A 20,827-nucleotide genomic window follows, 5' to 3' on the forward strand; every position below is an offset into this window, starting at 1 on the left:
TTTTATCCATGCTCGGGGGCTCTTCGCATGCCAATCAAACTAAACCGTGTAATCCTCAAAGCAGAAATTACCTGAATTAAGCAAAAAGCTACGATTGTATAATGCATTCTCATGACCATGCTCAGATCATGAACTCCTGTCGCATGAGATCCCAGCTTCATCACGAGTGCCGGAAACTCACGATTCCAATGCAGGATCTCGCAGTGCGACTGATAATATCATTATCTCTGACACGGCCATTATGAACTCCTTCAGTCATCCGGCAAACTCCTTGATCGTATTCTTCCATCTTCTGGCACAGAGAGGGCTGGTCCACGCATTTGTATTCTCGCTGACTGACGGTGGCAGAGCCTTGTTGACTGTGGCAGTGTCGTGTTGACTGTGGCAGTGACGTGTTGACTGTGGCAGTGACGTGTTGACTGTGGCAGTGACGTGTTGACTGTGGCAGTGACGTGTTGACTGTGGCAGTGACGTGTTGACTGTGGCAGTGACGTGTTGACTGTGGCAGTGACGTGTTGTCTGTGACAGTGACGCGTTGACTGTGACGTGTTGACTGTGGCAGTGACGTGTTGACTGTGACGTGTTGACTGTGGCAGTGACGTGTTGACTGTGGCAGTGACGTGTTGACTGTGGCAGTGACGTGTTGACTGTGGCAGTGACGTTATCTCGGCCTCGCTGTGCGCTGCGTTGCACCGCTAGTCGAGTAGATAACCATGTGTTCAATAAACCCTCAGAGCCAGGATGACCGTCCAACTCCGATCGTCATTTATTGATTGTAACAGGTAAAACTGGTGAGAAAACACAGATACAGCATCTGTTATAATTCGGAAACACCCACAATGAACACCACAGCATCAGAACATTGTCTCAGATAACAATAGATCCTGGAAGGACCAGGCCCCCACATTACCCCTGAACAACTAGACAAAGGCACAAGCTGGTGCGTTGCATACAGGCACATAGTGTATTCATCCCACTGCACCCAAAATGTACATCATTACACTTAACACTAACTGTGGATGAGATACTTCGTCATCACTCTCAGGATCGCAACATAGGCACAAGTCTGACTCGACCTACTAAATCACAAGTAACATCCACAATAAGGAAAGTCACAGGCTTCGTTACTAACTAGGCCTCGTATTTACTACAACAACTTAACGGCACCATAAAGGCATTTACATTGCTATAACGGTCATTCCAACATTACAACAGCATTTCCAATATTATAGGAATATAAACAACTTACAGATAATGCTTCTTAAGCTCCCACAATGGACAAGTGCGGCTGTGGTCTCACTGAGATGCGATGTGTGCCGCCATCTTGACTTATCTGTGTAATGGCTGATGCCCGCGTGGTACAGTGGAAATCTAACATCGTCACTTCCTGGTCACGTGACCAACATTAGCATAAAAAAACAGGAACTTCCTGTGAACGTACGCTCCCCATCTGCCGTGAGGCAAGACAGACGTGTTGTCTGTGACAGTGACGTGTTGTCTGTGACAGTGACGTGTTGTCTGTGACAGTGACGTGTTGTCTGTGACAGTGACGTGTTGTCTGTGACAGTGACGTGTTGACAGTGACGTGTTGACTGTGACGTGTTGACTGTGACGTGTTGACTGTGACGTGTTGACTGTGACGTGTTGACTGTGGCAGTGACGTGTTGACTGTGACAGTGACGTGTTGACTGTGACAGTGACGTGTTGACTGTGACGTGTTGTCTGTGACAGTGACGTGTTGACTGTGACGTGTTGACTGTGGCAGTGACGTGTTGACTGTGGCAGTGACGTGTTGACTGTGGCAGTGACGTGTTGACTGTGGCAGTGACGTGTTGACTGTGACAGTGACGTGTTGACTGTGGCAGTGACGTGTTGACTGTGACTTGTTGACTGTGGCAGGGCCTTGTTGGCAAGTCCCGAGTAGTAGCAGACTGCTGCTGATTGCGGCAGCCAGGGCGCCGACTCGCACCCAACAGCAGTGAGAGCATCTCCTCTCACGTTCTCGCGCTTCCCTGTGTTGGCTTTATCCTGGTGACCCGCCAGTTGTGGAGCTCTCTGGATTTGGAGATCAAGCTCACAGGCAGTGTTGACTTATTTAAACCCTGTCTAAAAACTGATCTTTGAAAAAAAAGTTTTTCCTAATTAGTTTTATTCCTCTTTGGCTCTTAATATGCAACTCTGTTATCTTTTTTATTCTGAGATTCTGTCTTTTTCGCATGCACGGCGCCTTGAGACATTACTAGGAACGGTGCCTTATAAGTGCAAATGATTATTCTCCTCGTGGTTTGTGAATGTGCCGTCACTTGTGGAGACTGCGGCTGGGGCCGCTCGCGGTCCCATTGGCCACCGAGGGACTGCGCCAAGCAACAGTCGAGTCGCTCGGAGGCTTACAGGGGCACGGACCCCGTTGCTTCGCCACAGCGTGGCCGATGGCTTGAGAGTCGGGATGTAAGGCGTGCGCACTTTGCTCTGCAAGGATAGGAATGCGGTTTTGGCGTGAGGCTGATGGCGTGAGAAGTTAGCAAGCAACCAATCTTCAGTGAGTTTACCGAGCTACTAAACGGCATAGGAATGGTGGGATTCTCATGGACGTAATTCTGATCCGATGTTTCCCTACATTCTGCTGCCTATTTAAAATGTGACTTTAAATTTCCCCTCCTGATCTGCCTCCCGCCGACAGATATCCCGCGAGTGTTTGCCCACGTGGATTCGCTTGTGGGTGTCCCAGAAACCGCCACTAGTGCCTGAATTCGGCATTAGCAGTCCGTCTCTTTTTCCATGAAGAACATAAACAGGTTTGGTTCAACCGTTTTGGACAAATCATAACAAAAGCACACCTCATCCTCGAGGGGACTTATGATTTTTCTCCTAACCTCATTGCACAATGGGAAAATGTTAACGTTAGAATGCTGCCAAATGTGCAATATGTAAGACGCACGTGCCGGATGGCGGAGGGCTTGGAGACGTGTCCACGAGTCCGGTGACGACGAGGGGGAGACCTGAGCCCCGATGGTGGGACCCTGTGACGACACTTCTTGGACGTCTCTGCGTGTCGACTGCGGGGGGGGGTCGGGCAGAGGGGGGAACGCGGCGGCATCAACGACTTTGGCTGCTGACATCTTGATCTTGAGGCGCCAAATCCATTTATTTTCTTCCACATCAAGAACCTCGAGAATGGCAGCCAGCGACACCGGGCCTCGAGGGCGAGCGAGTTGCGATCGAGGGCGGCCCGTGCCGTGCCCCCCGTGCCCCCCGTGCCCCCCGTGCTGCAGTTTCCACAGATGCCGCTCGCGACCGTGACCTTCAGCCGAGCGGGCAGAGGGGCGGGTGTAGTCGGCGGGTGCGCGGCCGCAGAAAAGGTTAATTGCATCATAGACATTCTTGTCCACAGGCCTCGCGTGCGAGGTGAAACATCTGTGTAGAGGACGCAGGGCGTACACACACACGTATACACACGTATACACACACGTGTACACACACACGTGTACACACACACACACGTGTACACACAAACGCGTGCGAGGTGACACCCTTGTGTAGAGGACGCAGGGCGTACACACACACGTGTACACACATACACACGTGCACACGCGTGTACACACACACACACGTGCACACACACGCGTGTACACACACACGTGCGCACACACGTGTACACACACACGTGTACACACACGCGTGCACACGCACACACGTGTACACACACGCGTGTACACACACACGTGTACACACACACACGCGTGCGCTCGCGGCCGGTGTCGATTCACTCTTGGCGCTCGCGAGGCGCCTTGGCTGCACGCCAGCGTCATGTGTCGTGCAGTCGTGAGCTGCTGGCGCGGTCTAAATGGCAGGTGCTGCTGCGCGCAGAGCAACCGGCGGCAAAGCCCGATTAGCGACGCGGCGCGAAATCCTCGGAAGTGAGCAACCCCCTTGTGAGATCCCTCCTCAGCGACCACCCCGCTCTACCCGCCGTCAAGAAATGCAGTTGGTGCAGTCGCAGGCAATGCACGCTCAGCGTGCTCGCGAGCGTGTGAGTGTACACTCAGCGTGCTCGCGTGTGTGTGGTGTATACTCAGCGTGCTCGCGTGTGAGTGTACACCACACGCTCGCGAGCGTGTGGTGTACACTCAGGGTGCTCGCGTGCGTATTTGTGCATCGTGGGGGGGGGGTCGATGCCACCGGAGTTTGCGCACTGCGCTACAAACTCGACTGCTTGCGTTCAATTCTCGGCCGTGAACCTGTTCAGAGCTTCCTGCAGGTGGACCCTCGGCCTTGAATAATTATCTGGTACCACGTGTCTGTTTTCGCTTTGCGGAAACAAAGACGGCTGGCCACGGTCACACGAGCTGCGCTGCCTTTAATAGGCGCTCGCTAACAGCACTTGTCCCAACCGTGTGCTCAAGGCTTTACAGTGGGATGTGTGTGCTTGTACGTATGTGTAACTTTGTATTGTGTTTACGCATTTCTAAGTGCGTGTGTGTGTGTGCTTCATTTATGACGAAGCGGGCACCTATTGAGATGACGAGAGACTCTTGCCATGGAGACTTTTCAAATGATAGTACTCGAGCTCTCCTGCGGTGAAATTATTCCAAACAATAATAGCTGTGCCTCTCGTTTGCAAATCTCAACGATAAGTATGAATGGCAGAGGCATAATTGTCCTAGGAGCCGAGACTCAGAACAATAGTCTCGGCCAAATTTCGTTCAAATTTAAGTATTTCAATCACAGCTGGGTTTGTATTTTATTTTTCAGGATTTTTACATAATGTGTACGGATTTATTATTTTAAATACATACATATTAACTTTGCCATTTATCAGTGTTTAATGAGGTCTTTGTAGTTGGCTAAATTTGAAGTCTTTATAGTTCATGTAAATTAAGTTTCCAGTCTAAACGACGTTCTGAGCTGAAGTGGAACGTTGACAAATTCTCTGCTTCTCTCGACAACAGCCCCCTCCCCTCCCTCCTGCTTCCCGTGCCCCCTTGACGTGCAGCTCGTCCTACCCTGTGCGTCAAGTACCTTGACATGTGGCCACAGGCTGTCTGGAGTCAACGCTATATCGCATCTGTGTATAACTACGCATATTATAGAGGCAATGCAACACTACATTGTATCTCATGTATACTTGTGCAGTGGACAGGTGCTAGGTGAATTGTTACAACGCAGGATCGAGCAGGCCTTCATCTAGCAGTGGATTGACCATGTCTGATGGTGCTTTTGAAGATGATGATGCAGACGCGTGGTTTTCAATGCTTTTGTCCCGCACCATTGCACAACAATGGCTGCCCTGTGCTCTGCTACGACCCTGTCATAGCAATGTGGAATTTCCAGCACTGGCTCAGGGTGTGGATGAGCTTGGTTAAGTAATTTCTGTTGCATTGCACTGCAGTTTTTCTTACTTCCCAGGGCTCCCTGTTACATTCTATTCAACTGGCTATCACCTGGCGAAATGCATTACATATGTTCAGCCATTTTGTCAATCTACTGCTGAAATGAGGGCCTCTACACGGTTTGGTGAACTTAGAGAGCATAGAACTACGGTACAACCACGATGTTACCACACCGCCCTCTGATGCCCACAATGTAATCTTGTTTCATTGGCTGTGGTGCTTCAGGATTGAAAGTGACAATCGACATTGCACGTGGTCGCTCATCCAAGCACGGTGCAGGCTCAGCCTTGGCGAGCTTACAGATCTGACGATCTGGTGCATTCGTTGTGCAGGTGGGCATCGGCTGTTTAATAATTCACATCAAGAGATGGATTGATCGGTAATATGAAATAAAATAAAAAATCTCGGCAGCCGCTCGCTTGTCGAGGTCACGCGTCCGGCGCTTCCGAGGATGTCGGCGAGGCCCCCCCCCCCCAGTGGTGCGGAGCGGCCACCAGCCGTCTCATTAGGCGCCGAGCGGCGGCTCACTCCTGCGTGACGGAAACCGTGCACGAAAAAACCCAGAGCCGACACGCGGTCATAATCAGCCACTTGTTATTAGTTCTCAGGGGACACTCGCCAGCCAGCCAGCCAGCATGCTCCCCCTGCTCGCCTGCTCGGCTGCTCGCTCGCTCGCCAAGCCACCCTCCCTCCCTCCGTCCGCGTTGGTCCCATAGTTCGTTTGTTCGTTCGTTCGTTCGCTTGCCCGCTCTGTCGCTCACCGCCCTCCCCGCTCGCTCGCTCACTCGCTCCCACTCATCCTCCCTGCTGGGAATTGGCCACAAGCTCTCCTCTAACGCACCGTGGATTGTGGCGAGGGTTGCGGTGGGTCAGGGCGATATGGAGGTCAGGGTTTTTACGGAGCGTTTTTTTTTCCTGCCCGTGAAAATAAGAATGCTTATGGGGACTCATTGTGGTGTGAAGAGGTCGCAGTCTTAGCATTGTTCCTTAATTCGACGTGGTACATTGTGACGCAGAGCAACAATGACCATCGTGGTCCTATGTAGAATAGCAGGTCCTGGGCAGTGGCGTGGCTATCTGTGGTCCCACAGGCCGCCGGAAGGGTCTATGAGCCCGGCTCTGAAGAGCGGGAAGTGGGAAAGGGGCTTGGGGGCAATACTTGTGTAGGACCCATGCCAATGATTCTACGCCATTGGTCCGAATAACTTCTAGAGGCACAGCGCACACACATCTCCACGTATTCTTTGGGTCTTTCGGTAAAGTCACATAAATAGGTACAAATTAATAAAAACTAAATATATTAAATAAACAAAAAACTACGACGTTTCGATCACAACACAAGCGATCGTCATCACCCCCTCCCACCCTCCCCTCTTTCCTCCTGATGACGATCGCTTATGTTGTGATCGAAACGTCGTAGTTTTTTGTTTATTTTACATTTATAATTTTTTATTAATTTGTACCTATCTACGTGACAATACCGAAAGACCCAAAGAATATGAATTCCTGCAGTCACGAAAGCTTGAAGTCATTCCATCTCCATCTTTTGCTACACATCGGTAAGAATATTTAAAGTGATGAAGCAGACGTTTATTAAAAGGGATTAAGAGAACTTTTCATTGCCTGAACCCCCCCTCCCCCCCAGCACGCCACCTTGTGCGAGGCTCGTCAGCCAACACTGAGTTTCACTTCGTCTAAGCAAGACGCGAAACACAAACCCTCGGCTTGTTCTAATGCCCCGAGTCATATTGTTTTTAACTGAAGCAGCGGCTGTTTGTTTAGTCGTATATAAAATTAATGTCTTGTTTTATTGTAGCAGACCATTAAGGGAGGTCCATGCTAAAGCTGTGACGAACCCGATGTGGGCACGCATCTTTTGTGGAGAGAACGCAATGGCGCACCACCGCACCCCGCCGCGTTCCTGTCTCCCGCGCTCTGCTCCCGGGATTGTGCCACGAAGCGCCACGCTTTGCTGCCGTGACGTTGTTTTCGTTTTCCCGAACGCGCCGGGACACGCCGTCGGAAGGCCACGCTGGGGCAGTCCTCGCTCCACGCCGAGATTCCACGTGAATCTCTCCTCGGAGAGCCTCGCCCGCGAAGCCGATGATGTATGCGGCCACTTAGGAGCTCGTTAGTCCGTAATTAGGCACGAGGCCGAATCCGAAGAAGGGTCTCGTCACGCGGCGCCCGAACCGATGACCGGAGAGCGGTGGACGGTCTGCGGACGCCGTCGCGTCTCGCGGTGCAATAAATCTCCGCGCAACCACCAAAGAGCTCATCGAGAGAAGTGATTAGGTTTTGATGCGGTGGAGACGGCCAGATTTATTTCCATCACAAAGCGCATCTCCAGACCGTACATTAAGTGGCGGTTTTGGAGAGAGGAGAGAATGGAGTGTCCTGTTAACCACATGAGGCAAAGGCACCGCTTCCTATCTGTCAAGTGCACACACGCCGGAGTAATTACCTCTTGGATGAGCCTTGTCATACTGTTTTTAAAATGCTTTTATTTCGCACATAAAGGGCCCCTTTCTGGCACTTTCATCGCAGTAAAAGAAAAGTAAGTGCGATTGAAGAGCAATGCTGAATTGTAAATCTCTGAAAGAGAATAAAACACACCCATGAAATGTATTTTTAGCGGTCATAACAGTGACTGTTTTCGTTAAGCAAGGGGCGCTTTTAACAAACACAATTTAGAAATGCACAATTATTAACAAAAGCAGTCATCGCTGAGAATATGTGAAATGCGGCGTAATTGCAGTGTCGTACCATTTTGACACTGTTCTTAGCGGTGGCAATTTACCGTTTCTAATTACAGTGTGCCCAGCACGGCGCGTGCCGGGGGCTTGCCGCTGGGCAGGCGGCCGGCCGGGTTCTGTCGGCTCGGCGTTTAATCCACTGCTGTCCAAGCCGGCTTCTTTGCGCAGCACACTTACACCGGTTAATCCCAACCACGAGAGCCAGTTAATGGGTTTACCTGGCGTAATCTGGTGCTTACAAGAGAATGACAATTGATTTTGTTTAAGAAGGTCGTTCCAAGTAATGCCGAAAGTCAGACCGTGGGGTTTCTTTTTTTAGTTTTTGTCATGCGTCCCACTCTTGCAAAGTCAAACACTGCGAAGTGATTCGCACTCGCGGCTAGAGGAGCGCGGCCTCGTCTGTGGCACAATTAGGCACGGCGAATAGCGAGTAGCTCTGCATTGATGGGGGGGGGGGATGTAAAGCACAATGGCCTAGTAGTAGCGAGAGGCGGGGGTTGACTCCGTCAGGGTTGCTTTGTAAAATTCCGCCTACCTCTGTGCTGCTCGCGGAGGTCGCCGCGTTCTGCCTTCGCTCTCCTGCAAACTTTCACAAAAGAGATCAGCGATGTAATTTAGGTGCAATATGAACATTGTACTTTCAGCCTTCCACAAAATGAATTGTGTGGCATAACTAATTTGCAGAGGAAATTAGGAAGGTGAATCCCGCAGGATTTTAAACATCATTGCACCTAAATTAAAGTTGCAGCATAACCGGTTAAAAAAAGATTTACGTGCCCGTGTTAAATAAGCACTTAATGTGAGTATTTCTCGCCGATTGAACTGCCGGCACACCGTCCCTGAGAGCGCACGCTTGAGATTTTGAGCGAGCGTGCGACCTCGCAGCGCGACGTAAGGTCACGGCTTCTCCGTGCGCTATCACCACTCCCTCCAGCCCTGCTCCGCTCAGCGTCCCCGATCAGCGTCGCGCGGCACGGTCAGTGCCGGCTTGTGGGGACGGGGGACCATCCCCTGTCGTCGACCGGTGCGAGATTCGTGGCCGAGCAGCTTCGCCGGCACCCATAGCCAGCGGGCGGGCTCAACCCGACGGGGCTCAGCGTGGCCCCCTAAGCACCATTAGACGCCTTAGACATCCTTTTCTGGGATGACCTGGGTTCGATTTCTGCTCGCGACCAACACAGCCTAAATGGTAAAACCTCTTTGAGCTGGGCTCGGCGAGAGAGCGCATGGTGGCAAAGCACGTGAGCGGCTGACATAATCGTGAACGCATGCCCTGAGCGTGGCAGCCTGCTGTGTGCTCTGCTGGCGGCAACATTGCACGGTCTAATTTCGCAGAAGTCAAATCGTCTCATGAGAACAATCTCAAGAAAAAGCAATAGATGTGGATCGGACAGATCCTTGGAGGCGTGTGCTCAATGAAGGACGTTCTGGAAGGGCGAGAGACGGGAAATGGGCCAGGAGGCAGGAAACGGACGATGCCGCTTGAGGGGTGGGCACGCGGTGAAATGGGGAAGCAGAAGGACAGAGCTCGAGAGTGGACAGGATGGAGGCCACATGAGCCAAAGGCCCACCACTGGGTAAGGGACTCGAGGGATTTGACACCATGAGCCGTTTAAAGTCGGTTTTGATGCGGCTGGTACCATGCATGACCTTCCGACATCGTCTCTACGTGGCGTCGCGTCCTGTGCGCGAGGAGCGCGTGTGGGTCTGGGTGGAGAGCCGTAGTGTCGTGGTTTTTGCACTGCGGTACAAACCTGGTGGCCCCGGTTCGATGCCTGCTTACGGCCAACATTGGTGGCGAATATCGTAACTGGTCATGGCCCATTCCTTGGATTGACTCTGGTCTGGGTACTTGGGGTGCAGTGTGAACACATCGGCATTGGAGAGAAAGAGGTGGGTGAGTATGGTGGTGCTGGCCACCCGCTCTCATGCGCCACGCCGACCTTCGAAGATGCTCACCAACAGCACTTGACCCACCAGCAGCCTGTGCGTCTATACCAGGGGTCGGCAACCTACGGCTCCGGAGCCGCATGCGGCTCTTTACGGGCTACTTCTTGACGATATGTACGTATGTACATAGATGCATTGCGGCTCTTGAAATTCTGAATTTTGTACCGAATTGGAAAGAAATGGCTCTTCTTGTTATTTTGGTTGCCGACCCCTGGTCTATACTAAAGAATATCTGGGCGTGCGTGTGTGCATACGTGTGTGCGTGTGTGTACGTGTGTGCGTGCGTGTGTGCGTGCGTGCGTGTGTGCGTACGTGCGTGCACACAGGTTCATACCTCATGCTCGTCGACTCATCCGGCCGCGCCCCCGGGAGCCGTGCACGCCTGGCACTGCCGCCGCTCATGGAGAACGACACGCACTGCATCACGTTCAGCTTCCGCATGGGCGGCGGTGACAGGAGAGGTGGGGACTCTGCTTCGTCGCCATCATCGAGTAAAGACGACGGGGACGGAGCAGCCGGTGAGGCCGGTGAGCCGCCCCAGCTGAGCGCGTACGTGCGCGTCAACAACGAAGGCTTGGGCCACCCCGTGTGGAGTGCCGCCCGGGCCACCGCCGCGGCCAACCGCTGGGTGCGCACAGAACTCGCCGTCAGCGTCTTCTGGCCAAACACCTACCAGGTAGGCCCAAGCCGCCACAACGACACGGCGACCGCCGCCACCGCTCGCCCCCTCGAGCTGCGGCAACGGCACCGCGACGCTTTTGCGCCGGGTCACGCAGGCGCTCGCCTGACCCCTCTCAGGCAGTCGGTCAGTCGGCTGACCGGCCAGTATGATCGGTGATTGCTGTGATCGGTGATTTCTGTGATTGCTGTTATCGGCTGGACCACGTGGGGGTGGGCAGTTGGGGATGACCTTCCAGGACACAAAGTTGAGAGGGACATGGAAAGTTTTTGGCTATGGACAACTTTACGTGTTTTACACAATTTTACGGATGCGTTTATATGACGATAAAATTTAGGGTACTTGCAGGATCTAAATAATTTCGGGTACTTTTTAAGACCGAAAACCCGAAGACTTCTTCACAACTCTGGAAAATTGCCTGAAGGAGCTGATTGTAAGCTACCAAATGTCGTGAGTTTACTCTCCAACACACCGGTGTGCTGAAGTAGTAACTAATTGCCACGTTTTATTTACGTGACAAACCTTACTAATTGGCTGTGTCGGGTGGTGGTGGGTTAACGGCACATTTATATTGACATGATCTAACCCAAAAAAAAACATTATTATGGATAATGTTGGTCATGAAAGCCGACGTGTTTAAGATGACATTACATGGATGATTTCTGAAGTGAAGGCTCAATTGAGACCACGAGTCTGTCACGGAAGACTGAAGCTGGGTCTCGACGTAAAGCCCAATGCCCCCTTGCAGGAGCCGCTCCGGTGATAGTGATGTGACGATGTGTCTGGGAATTTGGTATCGTGTGCGCAACGCCTCACAGTGTCGCGCTGTGCGAGGGGGGTTCGCCACACACGCCACTCATCCGATACCTACTGAAGAATGTCAGCACTCCAAGCCGAGTCAGGCCATATTAAGTGAAAGGTGATTATAGCAGATCCATTTTTGCCGAGATATGACAACCTTTAACTCATCACGCGTGAGAAGCTATTTTGTTTGGATTACTGACCCATCGCATTGACATGGCCATTATGAGTCTCCATTATGAGTCTCAAGCCACGTCCATCGGCACAATTTTTGAAGTTAATTAAGCCAATGGTTGGGTATATTAATTTTCAAAAATGTGACTTTGTAAGCAATAACTGTGGGCGCTGCTTTCAGACGGATCGGATGTAAAATGAGAGCTGTGCAGGGGGCAATGCGGGTCGCTGGGAACGAGGTGTGAGAGCGTAGCGGGGTGAACGACGCTCCGTGGTTATTTTCAGTGTCGGCACCACTTCTGGCTCTGTTGCTCGATGCCCTTTCGTGCCCTCCGAACCGGCTCTGTTCAAATCAAAGCAAAAAATTACAATTTCACTGATGGCGGGGTTGTTGTTTTTTTTGTGCGCAATCAAAATAAGTGACTGCGCTGTGACAACAAAGTGAACCTTAAAATAAAATCTCTGAATTCAATAGACTAAATAAAACACATTTTTCTTCGCAATAATGGCTATAAATCTCGCCGTAATAACAACGAAGCAGAGTGAGTTTGGGAATGATGATGAAATAGAAGGGGGAAAAATGGAGGCTTAATTTGTCCTTGAAGAAAAAAATGTTTTGTGCAAAGCCATAAAATATTGCGGGACACTAAGCAGCATATAAAGGGACAAACCCCCGCCCCACAGCCGCACAGCCCCACAGCCAACCTCTCCACAGGCGGCGGCCGCCACCGCCGCCACCACCGGGAACCGCGCCACACTGATGAGCCTCATGCGAGCGGCGCTGATCCCTCGTCACATAACCACGGCGGGATTAGCCCCAACAATAGACAGCTGTTGCCTGCAGATACGATTTGCTGCCCCCTCTTCTCTCCCCCCTTCCCCGCCCCACCCCCACTCCCACGACCGGCGCGGCTGATGCACGAATCCGTAAGGGGGCCGGGAGAAGCGGCGTCCACGTCCGTTGGCGTTGGGGACCGCCGCGCGGCCACACCGCTCATTGTTGTCCCGCTGCTCTCGTGCGGGAAACCCGCGTTTGGAACGTCCTCGTGTTTTCGTCTGTCTGTGCGTCGTCCGTCTTGTGCGTGTGTCTGGGGCATCGCGGCCGTCTCTGTCGCGCTGGCCGGCGGTGCGCGTCCCTCCTAATCGTGACCACCACGGACAGCTCCTCGCCAGGCTGCGGGGGCCGGGGTTCATTTTCCGCTCGCCCACGTCGCTGGCTCGCTGTTCGTTTGCCGAAAAATTCCGAAGCCGGCTCCCCTGCTGCTGCCCTCTAGAGCACGTGCTTTCAATCACTGCTTTATTTTGACGTGAGCAGTTTTTTTGGGGTGTCGTGGGGGTGTGGAGCGGTAGGAGAGAGTTACACGAGAACTTTGCATGGTTGTTTCCCACCCTTACTGGAGCCGAACGTCATTAGCAGAGTTCACATTTTAGTCTAAACTATCACCAATCGTGACTTGGCCCGGTCGCCAATGAAGTTTTCTGGGGATTAGATGTAACGCTCTCCATAGAGGAGCAGAGCTCTTGTATCTGGGGTCACGAGTTAAAACATGAGCTTGGGCTGACTCAGCCTTTCATAATCATCATCATCGTAATCATCCTCATTGTAATCACCATTGTTATCCCTCTGGGGTCAGTAAATGAAGCAGCACCTGCGCTGGATGCGTCAGTTGGTCACATGCCAACGGTGACCTGGATGGAGATTGCTTCCCATCGTAGGAACGTAACTATTCACCGCAAGACTACCGACAGAGATGAGAACCCGCCCACTGTCCATTTGAGCATTGCCACAATCGCACTCAAGTCCGAGGGACAAGAGGAAGACGGAGAATGAGACGGATTGATGCAAGAGAGAATGACTTTGAACAATAGGGGGCAAGTGTGACTGAAGCAGGAAAGCTGTCCAAGGAGAGACAAAAAAGCAGGCGCTAATTTGGCCCCATCATCACTCCCGAGTTGACATGAGGGAAAATAAGATGACAATCATCATTAGCCATGTTCAGTCCACTGCTGGATGAAGCCCTGCCCCCCAAGCCATCACCACCTCTCATTATCTTCCGATGTAATAATCGACCTAGCACCTGTACATGACCTCATTTCATCGCTCCACATTCTCAGTTGACGGCCTCTCAGACGTGTTCCCTTTGTATCTGCACCAGATGGAAATTACACCGGTGCAGCCATGCAATAATTTCGAACTGCGTGGTCAAAGAAGATGTTAAAAAGTGTAGGGGTCAGAGGACATCCCTATCTTCATGACGGTCAATGATTGTGAGCAGAGGGTGAGGGACCCTTAAAGCATAAAGAATAACCCAGAGCCATGGCCTGTTGATGGTGTCATAGGCCTTGACCAGGTCAATAAAGCAGGATGTAGGTCCTGTTGAAATTCCTTACACCTCTTCTGTACCAGATGGACAGAGAAAATATGAGGAAAATAGGACCAACCCCAATCTGAAACAACCCTGAGGCTCCACAAGCCTCTCATCAACATTTCTGGCAAGGCGATGTTGAATAATCCTTGTCAGGACCTTTCCCGGCCTCACACTAAGGAGAAATATGCCCTGGGAGTAAAAAAAAAAATGGGAACGACCAGGACTTCCTTCCAATCCTGCAGAATCCATCCTGTGGACCAGACGGATGTAATGATGTCACGAAGGGCATTCTGCAAACAAACGCCACCCTCCCCCAGCAGTTCACTTAAGAAGTAATCTCTGTTTGTTGCGGATACTTCCTCCAATTTTTAAGGCATTGCAGCCCCAGTAATACATACACGCATACACATGTGTAGTGTATTTCACGGAGACACACACTTGAACTTGGAGAAAACTCGTTTATTCGACAAACCCAACAGGGTAACTACATAACGTACAACAACAGTTAACTAGACCCCCAACAGGGTAACTACATAACCGGGTCAGGTCAGTAACATACTGCCTGACCCAAGATGCTGAACGTGACGACCGAAGACCAAAGATCGAGGAGATGTAGCACGGCAGGTTATTTCCAGCAGACAGCAGCGGTCGCTCTCGGGACCTCTGCTTCAAGCTCCCGAGCGTGGCCACGCCCCGCCCTCGGCCACGCCCCCTTCTGGATCTCACCAGAAGGTTCTCGACCGAGCACCACGTGTCCCTCAAGCCACCCTTTGTGCCCCCTCGCTACCCTCTGCCGGTCACGTGCCCTCTCGGGGTCACCCAGACTGTCACGTCCTCCGAACCATGTCCTCTGGGGCCCGCTTCCATGCCATAGCTACTCTGGTGCCAGACAGAGGCCCAAGACACACTCTTGTGACGGGAGCTGGCGCTAACGCCATCGCGACTCCATTAACGTCACTACACATGCACGCACGTGCAGTACGTCTGAGTGAATCGTCTGCGTGCTGACTGGGTCTCGTGTCGCGCGATCTTGAAGTCGCACTGCTGCTGCTGCTGCTGATGAGCAAGCGACGATGACAGGCCTATTTTAAGATAAAGCCAGTGGCTACGAGCGGCCTCTCCGCCCCCACCTCCGCGGCGACGGCTCGTGGATAATTAGCGATGCAGTCATGTGCATTTGCGCCGCGCCAATCGATGACCGTGCATCTCGGCCATTGTCGCTGCGTGGTTCAGCGTCAATGTTCCCCGATTTTATTTTAAACTTTTTTTTGCCTCTATCTCTCGCAGATTACCGTAGCTTATTGCGCGCTCGCGTTGCCTCATATTGATTCTGTTCCGCCCATTGTGATGTTGATCCGCGGCGCGATGTGTAATGAAATGTAGGAGCAATAACCTGGCGTATGTATGTGCGTGTGCGTGTGTCTGTTTGTATGTATGCGTGCTCGTGTACGTGAGTGTGTATTTGTGTGAATTCATGTGTGAGCATGTGTGAGCACTTCATGTGTGTGTGTGTGTGTACGGATATGCGTGTGTGCACGGTGTTCATGTGTGCCCACACTTGCGCGTGTGTGCACGTACGTGTATTCACATGTACACGTGTGTGCATGCACTCGTGTCCTCGTGCGTGTGATTGCGTGCATGCACGGGGCCACGTGCTCCTGCTTTGTGGTGTGAAGGTCGTGTTTGAGGCGGAGATCTCCGAACAGAAGGCGTCGTACGTGGCCATCGGAGAGGTCCACATTCACGAGTACTCGTGCAGTAAGTTCCTGCATCACCCCGCTCACGTTCCCCGGGACTCCGTGTTCTGTACACTGAGCAGTGCTCCTCTCCCCGCGCGGAAGGGCGGCCCCCCCAATCAAGGCAACTGGGCTCCGTGCCCCCCTCCACAGCTCCAAGAACACAATGAAGAAGGTCACGTGTCCACACACCTCTAGTCAACGCGGCAACGTAATGATAACGTTTCCCATTCAAATGATAGATTTCTCCCCGCACGGTATCCATGCTGCAGCCTACGCCCCCCCGTGAGTCATGTAAGCCCCCCTCAATGGGGGAGCAGCGCACAGTTTGGGGACCGCTGATTTGAAGTGAAGGTGTAACGTACACCGGTGGGTGGTTCTGCCTCCACCTCGGCCACGCTCGTCCGAGAGGTTCTAAGAAGCAAAGGGGTCGCCATTGCCTCGCAAGCCGGAGTTTAAACCCAGCGAGGCGGGTGTTCCGCTATACAGAGGTCGTGGTGACGAGGGTTATCTTCCAGACAAAGCTCGAGATTCATTTTCACACGTTCTGTCTCTCCAGCGTGACGTTTTATTACACGGGGGATTTATTTTATGCTTTAAATTTATTTCGCATCATTAGATTATAGCGCTCTCATCGGCGGCTAGAGCAGAGATTCGTTTAAAATGTAGGACGCAATGGAGCCATAGATTGGGGTATTTGTCATCATCATGACGGTTATGATTTTGGGATGATGGGTTGATGATTACGGGATCATGACGATAATGAAGATGATTACTTTTCCATTCTTGATCGTTCCTCTCATCTGAACTGTTCAGATACCACTCTCTCGCTGCTGATGTTAGCCATGGGCGAGCACGAATCTCAGCGCATAGTGCTAACTGCTGTACCGCTGCTCCCCTACGCAACAGACGTAGCCTAGAATTTTTTAATTAAATAACACAACCGCCAATTACATTTGCCATATGCCATTCCGTTGTGAAACATAATATCGGTGCCATGTTATTTTACCTCCCACGCACCACTCTTGCCTGGCACACTCCGGATTGATGGGCACTTGACTGATATGAGCTGCTTTGTGTGCATGCTGCGCATGCCCCTTAATGTTGAATGCACGTAATTGGCGACCGCTGAACAGTAACTAATAAGATTTTGTCGAGGCTACACTTCAATTATTAATATTCTCCGAGTACCCATTCACAACCTTCTGAAATGCAAATGTAGTAATTAAGTTGATTAGACCCAACAGATTTCCCTATTAGCGCTGCGTTTATTGTTTGTTTGAAGCAGCTGATGCTTTATAAATTATACGTGTTTTTCGTTTAAAAGTGTGTTCGCTCGTGCTATTAAAGCGATGCGCTGTATAAATGGTTGCGTTTAATTGCTCTTTATGTTTAAGCAAAATGTACGGCGTGCGGGGCCTGCTCAGACAAGCGATATGATTACGGGCAAAAGTGTTCGTATCCGCAGCGCCTCTCCTCCCAACTAGACAGCCGTGATGAATAAAGGCAGCATAAAAGGTGTCGGAATAACAGCGGCAGCTGGAAATTAGTCTGCGCTGCTCGGACTCGGCAGGATTTAGGGCGGGAGCGCACGCAATTAACTCCGGTGCGGGAGCGGGGCCGGCGGCCCGGGCCAGATAGGAGCAGCCTCGTGGTGCCATCTCGCCGCGCCGGTTTATTGTACCGATCCGACACGAGAAGGGTCTCCTCCTGAAGCGCCGGCACCCGGAACTCGGTGCCCGCGCACGGTCGCCGCCGCGCTCATTCAAGTTGGCGCCCTCGGAGTTGGTGCGAGAGTTTCCGTAGAAGCGGAGAGTGAGGGGGGAAGAGGGGGGGAAAAAGCATTGAAAGACATTTTTCTCTTTTTTAAAGATCAAGCTAACTTTATTCTGCATCACTCGCAGGCAGCTCCATTATGCGTGGCATTAATGTAGATCAAAACGGAGCGTGCTCCGGTCCCGTCGGGCAGAGAGGTGCGGCTGAACACCGCCACTTGAATCGCATTCCCAAAGTTGCCGCGACTTGCAGCCAGAAGCAGCCGCAGCCCCGGGGAAGACTTCTTAGGGAGCTCGCTGATCAAAAAGCATTAATTAGTGATGCGGCCGTGTTCGCCGGGGCCGGCCGGCGTGATGTTTTATTTGTGGAACACGGAGCCCGGCAGCCAGCGGTGGTGTTCTTTAGCGAGGCTCCGTGCAAATTGGGTCTCTGCGCCTGCTCACTCTGTGGGAAATGAGGCGAGTGCTTCCCGTCTCCGCTGCTGCCTACCGCTGGCTCTTCTGCTCTCTCCGCGTTTTTTTCCATCCTGATCGCTTCACGTCTCCTTGTCCACGAGTCTCAACTCGCGTCCTTTCATTTGTAATGTCAAGCATCGCTGCTCCCGTTAGCCTTGATTCATGAGCCGACCAGAGCCGCCTCCTCTCATTCCCCTCTCGCCAAGTGACCGGATCCTCCATGCCATTGTGTTGCTCCTGGCTTGGCAGTTTTGATCTGGAGAGAGAATTGTCGTTATTTTCTTCAGCCCCCCCCCCCCCCCATTATTAACGCCTCTCGGCTGACACTCGTCCTTCTTTGTTGTGTATCTTGAGGAGACGCGGCTGTCAAATAGAAATCGGTCAATTGTTCCTGCCTGTCTGTAAGAGCAGACCCTGGAGGTCAGGTGTCGATTGAGCAGCAGATGAGGCAATGCAGAGGGTCGCTGCCATCACCACCATCGGCCATCATGACAAATTGACCTTGATGTGTGTCTGCATGGTTGTGCATGCATGTGTGTCGTTTTAACATTAACATTTTGTTGTTGATGTTTTTTGCACATGATGCTACAATTCCATCATGCTAATTTGTCCTGGACCTCTTCTCGGTTAACTCAGCATAAAATGTGCTCTTTGTGCAATGTGTGATCGCTCTGCTCACGCGGAGGACTTGGTCGACCAGACACTGACTGTTTCACCTCATCACTTGCACCTTCAACCATGCTCTTTGTTGCTGGCCACTTGGCATTTTGGGCCATTCGTGCTTGAAATAAAATAGTCGCCCGGAATCATCCAATCTCGTCCGATCCCGCGAGCAAAGCAGGCCGGAGCCTACGCGTGGCTTCGATGGGCGGCCTCCGTGTGTCGGCGTGACCCCGTAGAACGACGCGAGACGGCGTATTGATTGTCACCCCTACCCCAGACGAGGTCCCGCACTTCCTGCCGCTCATGAGCATCGTGGAGGTGAACGCTGGACAGAACGCCAGCGTGCAGTGCTCCCTCGCAGGCAAGATGGAGGAGCCCGAGCAGATCTGGCTGCAGGTAACTCTGGCGCGACGGGTCGTCTGAGGTCACGCACCTGCCCGGTGTGTCTCCGCCTCCGTGTCCCTGTGTGTGTGTGCGCGTGTCCCTTCGTCTCCGCAGTACAAACAGAGTGTGTGTGCCAGTATCCCTGGAAGCATCGTAAACCAACCGCTGCCTTGCTGCACAAACAAGCCGTGCTTGCAGTCTCGCCCCAGAGCACAGGGCCCGCAAGCATCTGCTTATGTATAATAAAACGCCCATTAACATGCGGCGCAGGTACCAGTGTTCGTGGCTTTGTGTTTGTTATGAGAGTATATGTGAGTATAACACAGTGATCCGAATTAGTACCCCACTCGCAGCCAAGGATGACAAATATGCGAACTGTTCCTGAGGCCTTCCCTAGGTCTACTGTGCCTTAAATGAGTACCTCAGCAGTGGGGAGACAAAGGCGGCGACAGATGGTGCTGGACACTCACCCTTCCTGTGCTGTGACAGGCTTTGCATACAGCGCAAATAGCTGGTCATTAACAGCACGTGTCCCAGGCTATATGGGGCATTTCGTCTGCGAGTTTGTGGGTGCATAGCTGTTTGTGTACCGCTGGTTCTCCCACACGCACACAGTGCAGTCGATTTATTTTCATTTTTTTCTCACAAGTAGCGGTAGAGCAGCAAAGATCAATATGACTGTGTTGCTACGTATCTCTCTGATGTGGAACGTCGGACATCGTACCAAACAACGAGTGGCACAACCCTTGAACACGCCGGAGAGCAAGGAGCGAGGATCGCAAGAAACCAAAGACAAGAGCACCAGGCTCCTGTGTCGCACCCAGCCAGGGTCACGCGGCGGCGGTCGCAGGGTGATCCGCTGGCAGCAGACGCGGCCGCGGGGGGGGGGGGCACAAATGGGGGCGGGGGGTAGGGGGTGGGGGGACTCCGCGTGGCTCGCATCCATGAGCCGACACCAGATGTCCGTGGCTGACATCGCGGCATTAAACCGGTCCCTGGCTGCGGCGGCGCCGGGCGCGGTGCCGCGCGGCCCTTCCCCTCGGTGGAGCGCCGTCTCGGCGGATTTGTGATTCTTCTAAAAAGGTGAAACGCATCGGCAGGGCTGCGCTCCAACATTGCGGAGCTCTCGGCGCATGCGACTAACCCTCGAGTCGGATGCGCTTCTGCGTCCGGATGTTGTCACACCTCAAATTGCAGCTTTTCCGCATGAGAGAATTTTCAATCTCGAGTGCGGATTTCAAGGACAGCGAGCTTAGTCTGTCGTTGAATACGGTCATCGTCGTTGTCTTCCATTGTCTATCCACTGCTGGATGGAGGCCTTCCCGGGCCATCGCCACCCCCGATGGTGCAGTGCTACTGCTACAGTCCATCTCGCTCTTGCACGCGAACCGATTCGTCGCTCCTCCTCCGTGGTGGTCGTGCTCTTGGGCGCGTTCACTCCTTTGGCTGCCATTCCGTCACCAGTGTCGTCCATCGGTCACCATGATTTAATAACGTTCATGAAACCTGATCTGTTGGCCGTTGGGGCCTCCATATGTAATGCTTCCCAGTAGCATTTCTGTATGGGACAAGACCCCCTCACACCAGTACCCACTTATCTCACGTCTTATCAGCAAGGTGTAGTTAAAACAATGTAGTACACAATTAGATCGCTGCTACATCCACTTCTTTGAAGCGGAGGCTACGGCACAATT

The 20,827-nt window shown here is 52.3% G+C and overlaps 1 protein-coding gene across 3 annotated transcripts in view; it reads left to right on the forward strand.

The window, feature by feature from the left end:
• The window catches only part of PTPRK (protein tyrosine phosphatase receptor type K), a 177,095-nt gene that overhangs the window by 56,645 nt on the left and 99,623 nt on the right, over positions 1–20,827 (forward strand). For all 3 annotated transcript variants that reach the window (XM_078614791.1, XM_078614775.1, XM_078614783.1), the window contains exons 3-5: positions 10,423–10,772; positions 15,796–15,877; positions 19,027–19,145. In XM_078614791.1, the coding sequence (XP_078470917.1) occupies positions 10,423–10,772; positions 15,796–15,877; positions 19,027–19,145 (551 nt within the window). The remainder of the gene's footprint in view (positions 1–10,422; positions 10,773–15,795; positions 15,878–19,026; positions 19,146–20,827) is intronic.

This window comes from Lampetra planeri, chromosome 2, assembly GCF_965212315.1.
Source record: "Lampetra planeri chromosome 2, kcLamPlan1.2.h2, whole genome shotgun sequence".
NCBI lineage: Eukaryota > Metazoa > Chordata > Hyperoartia > Petromyzontiformes > Petromyzontidae > Lampetra > Lampetra planeri.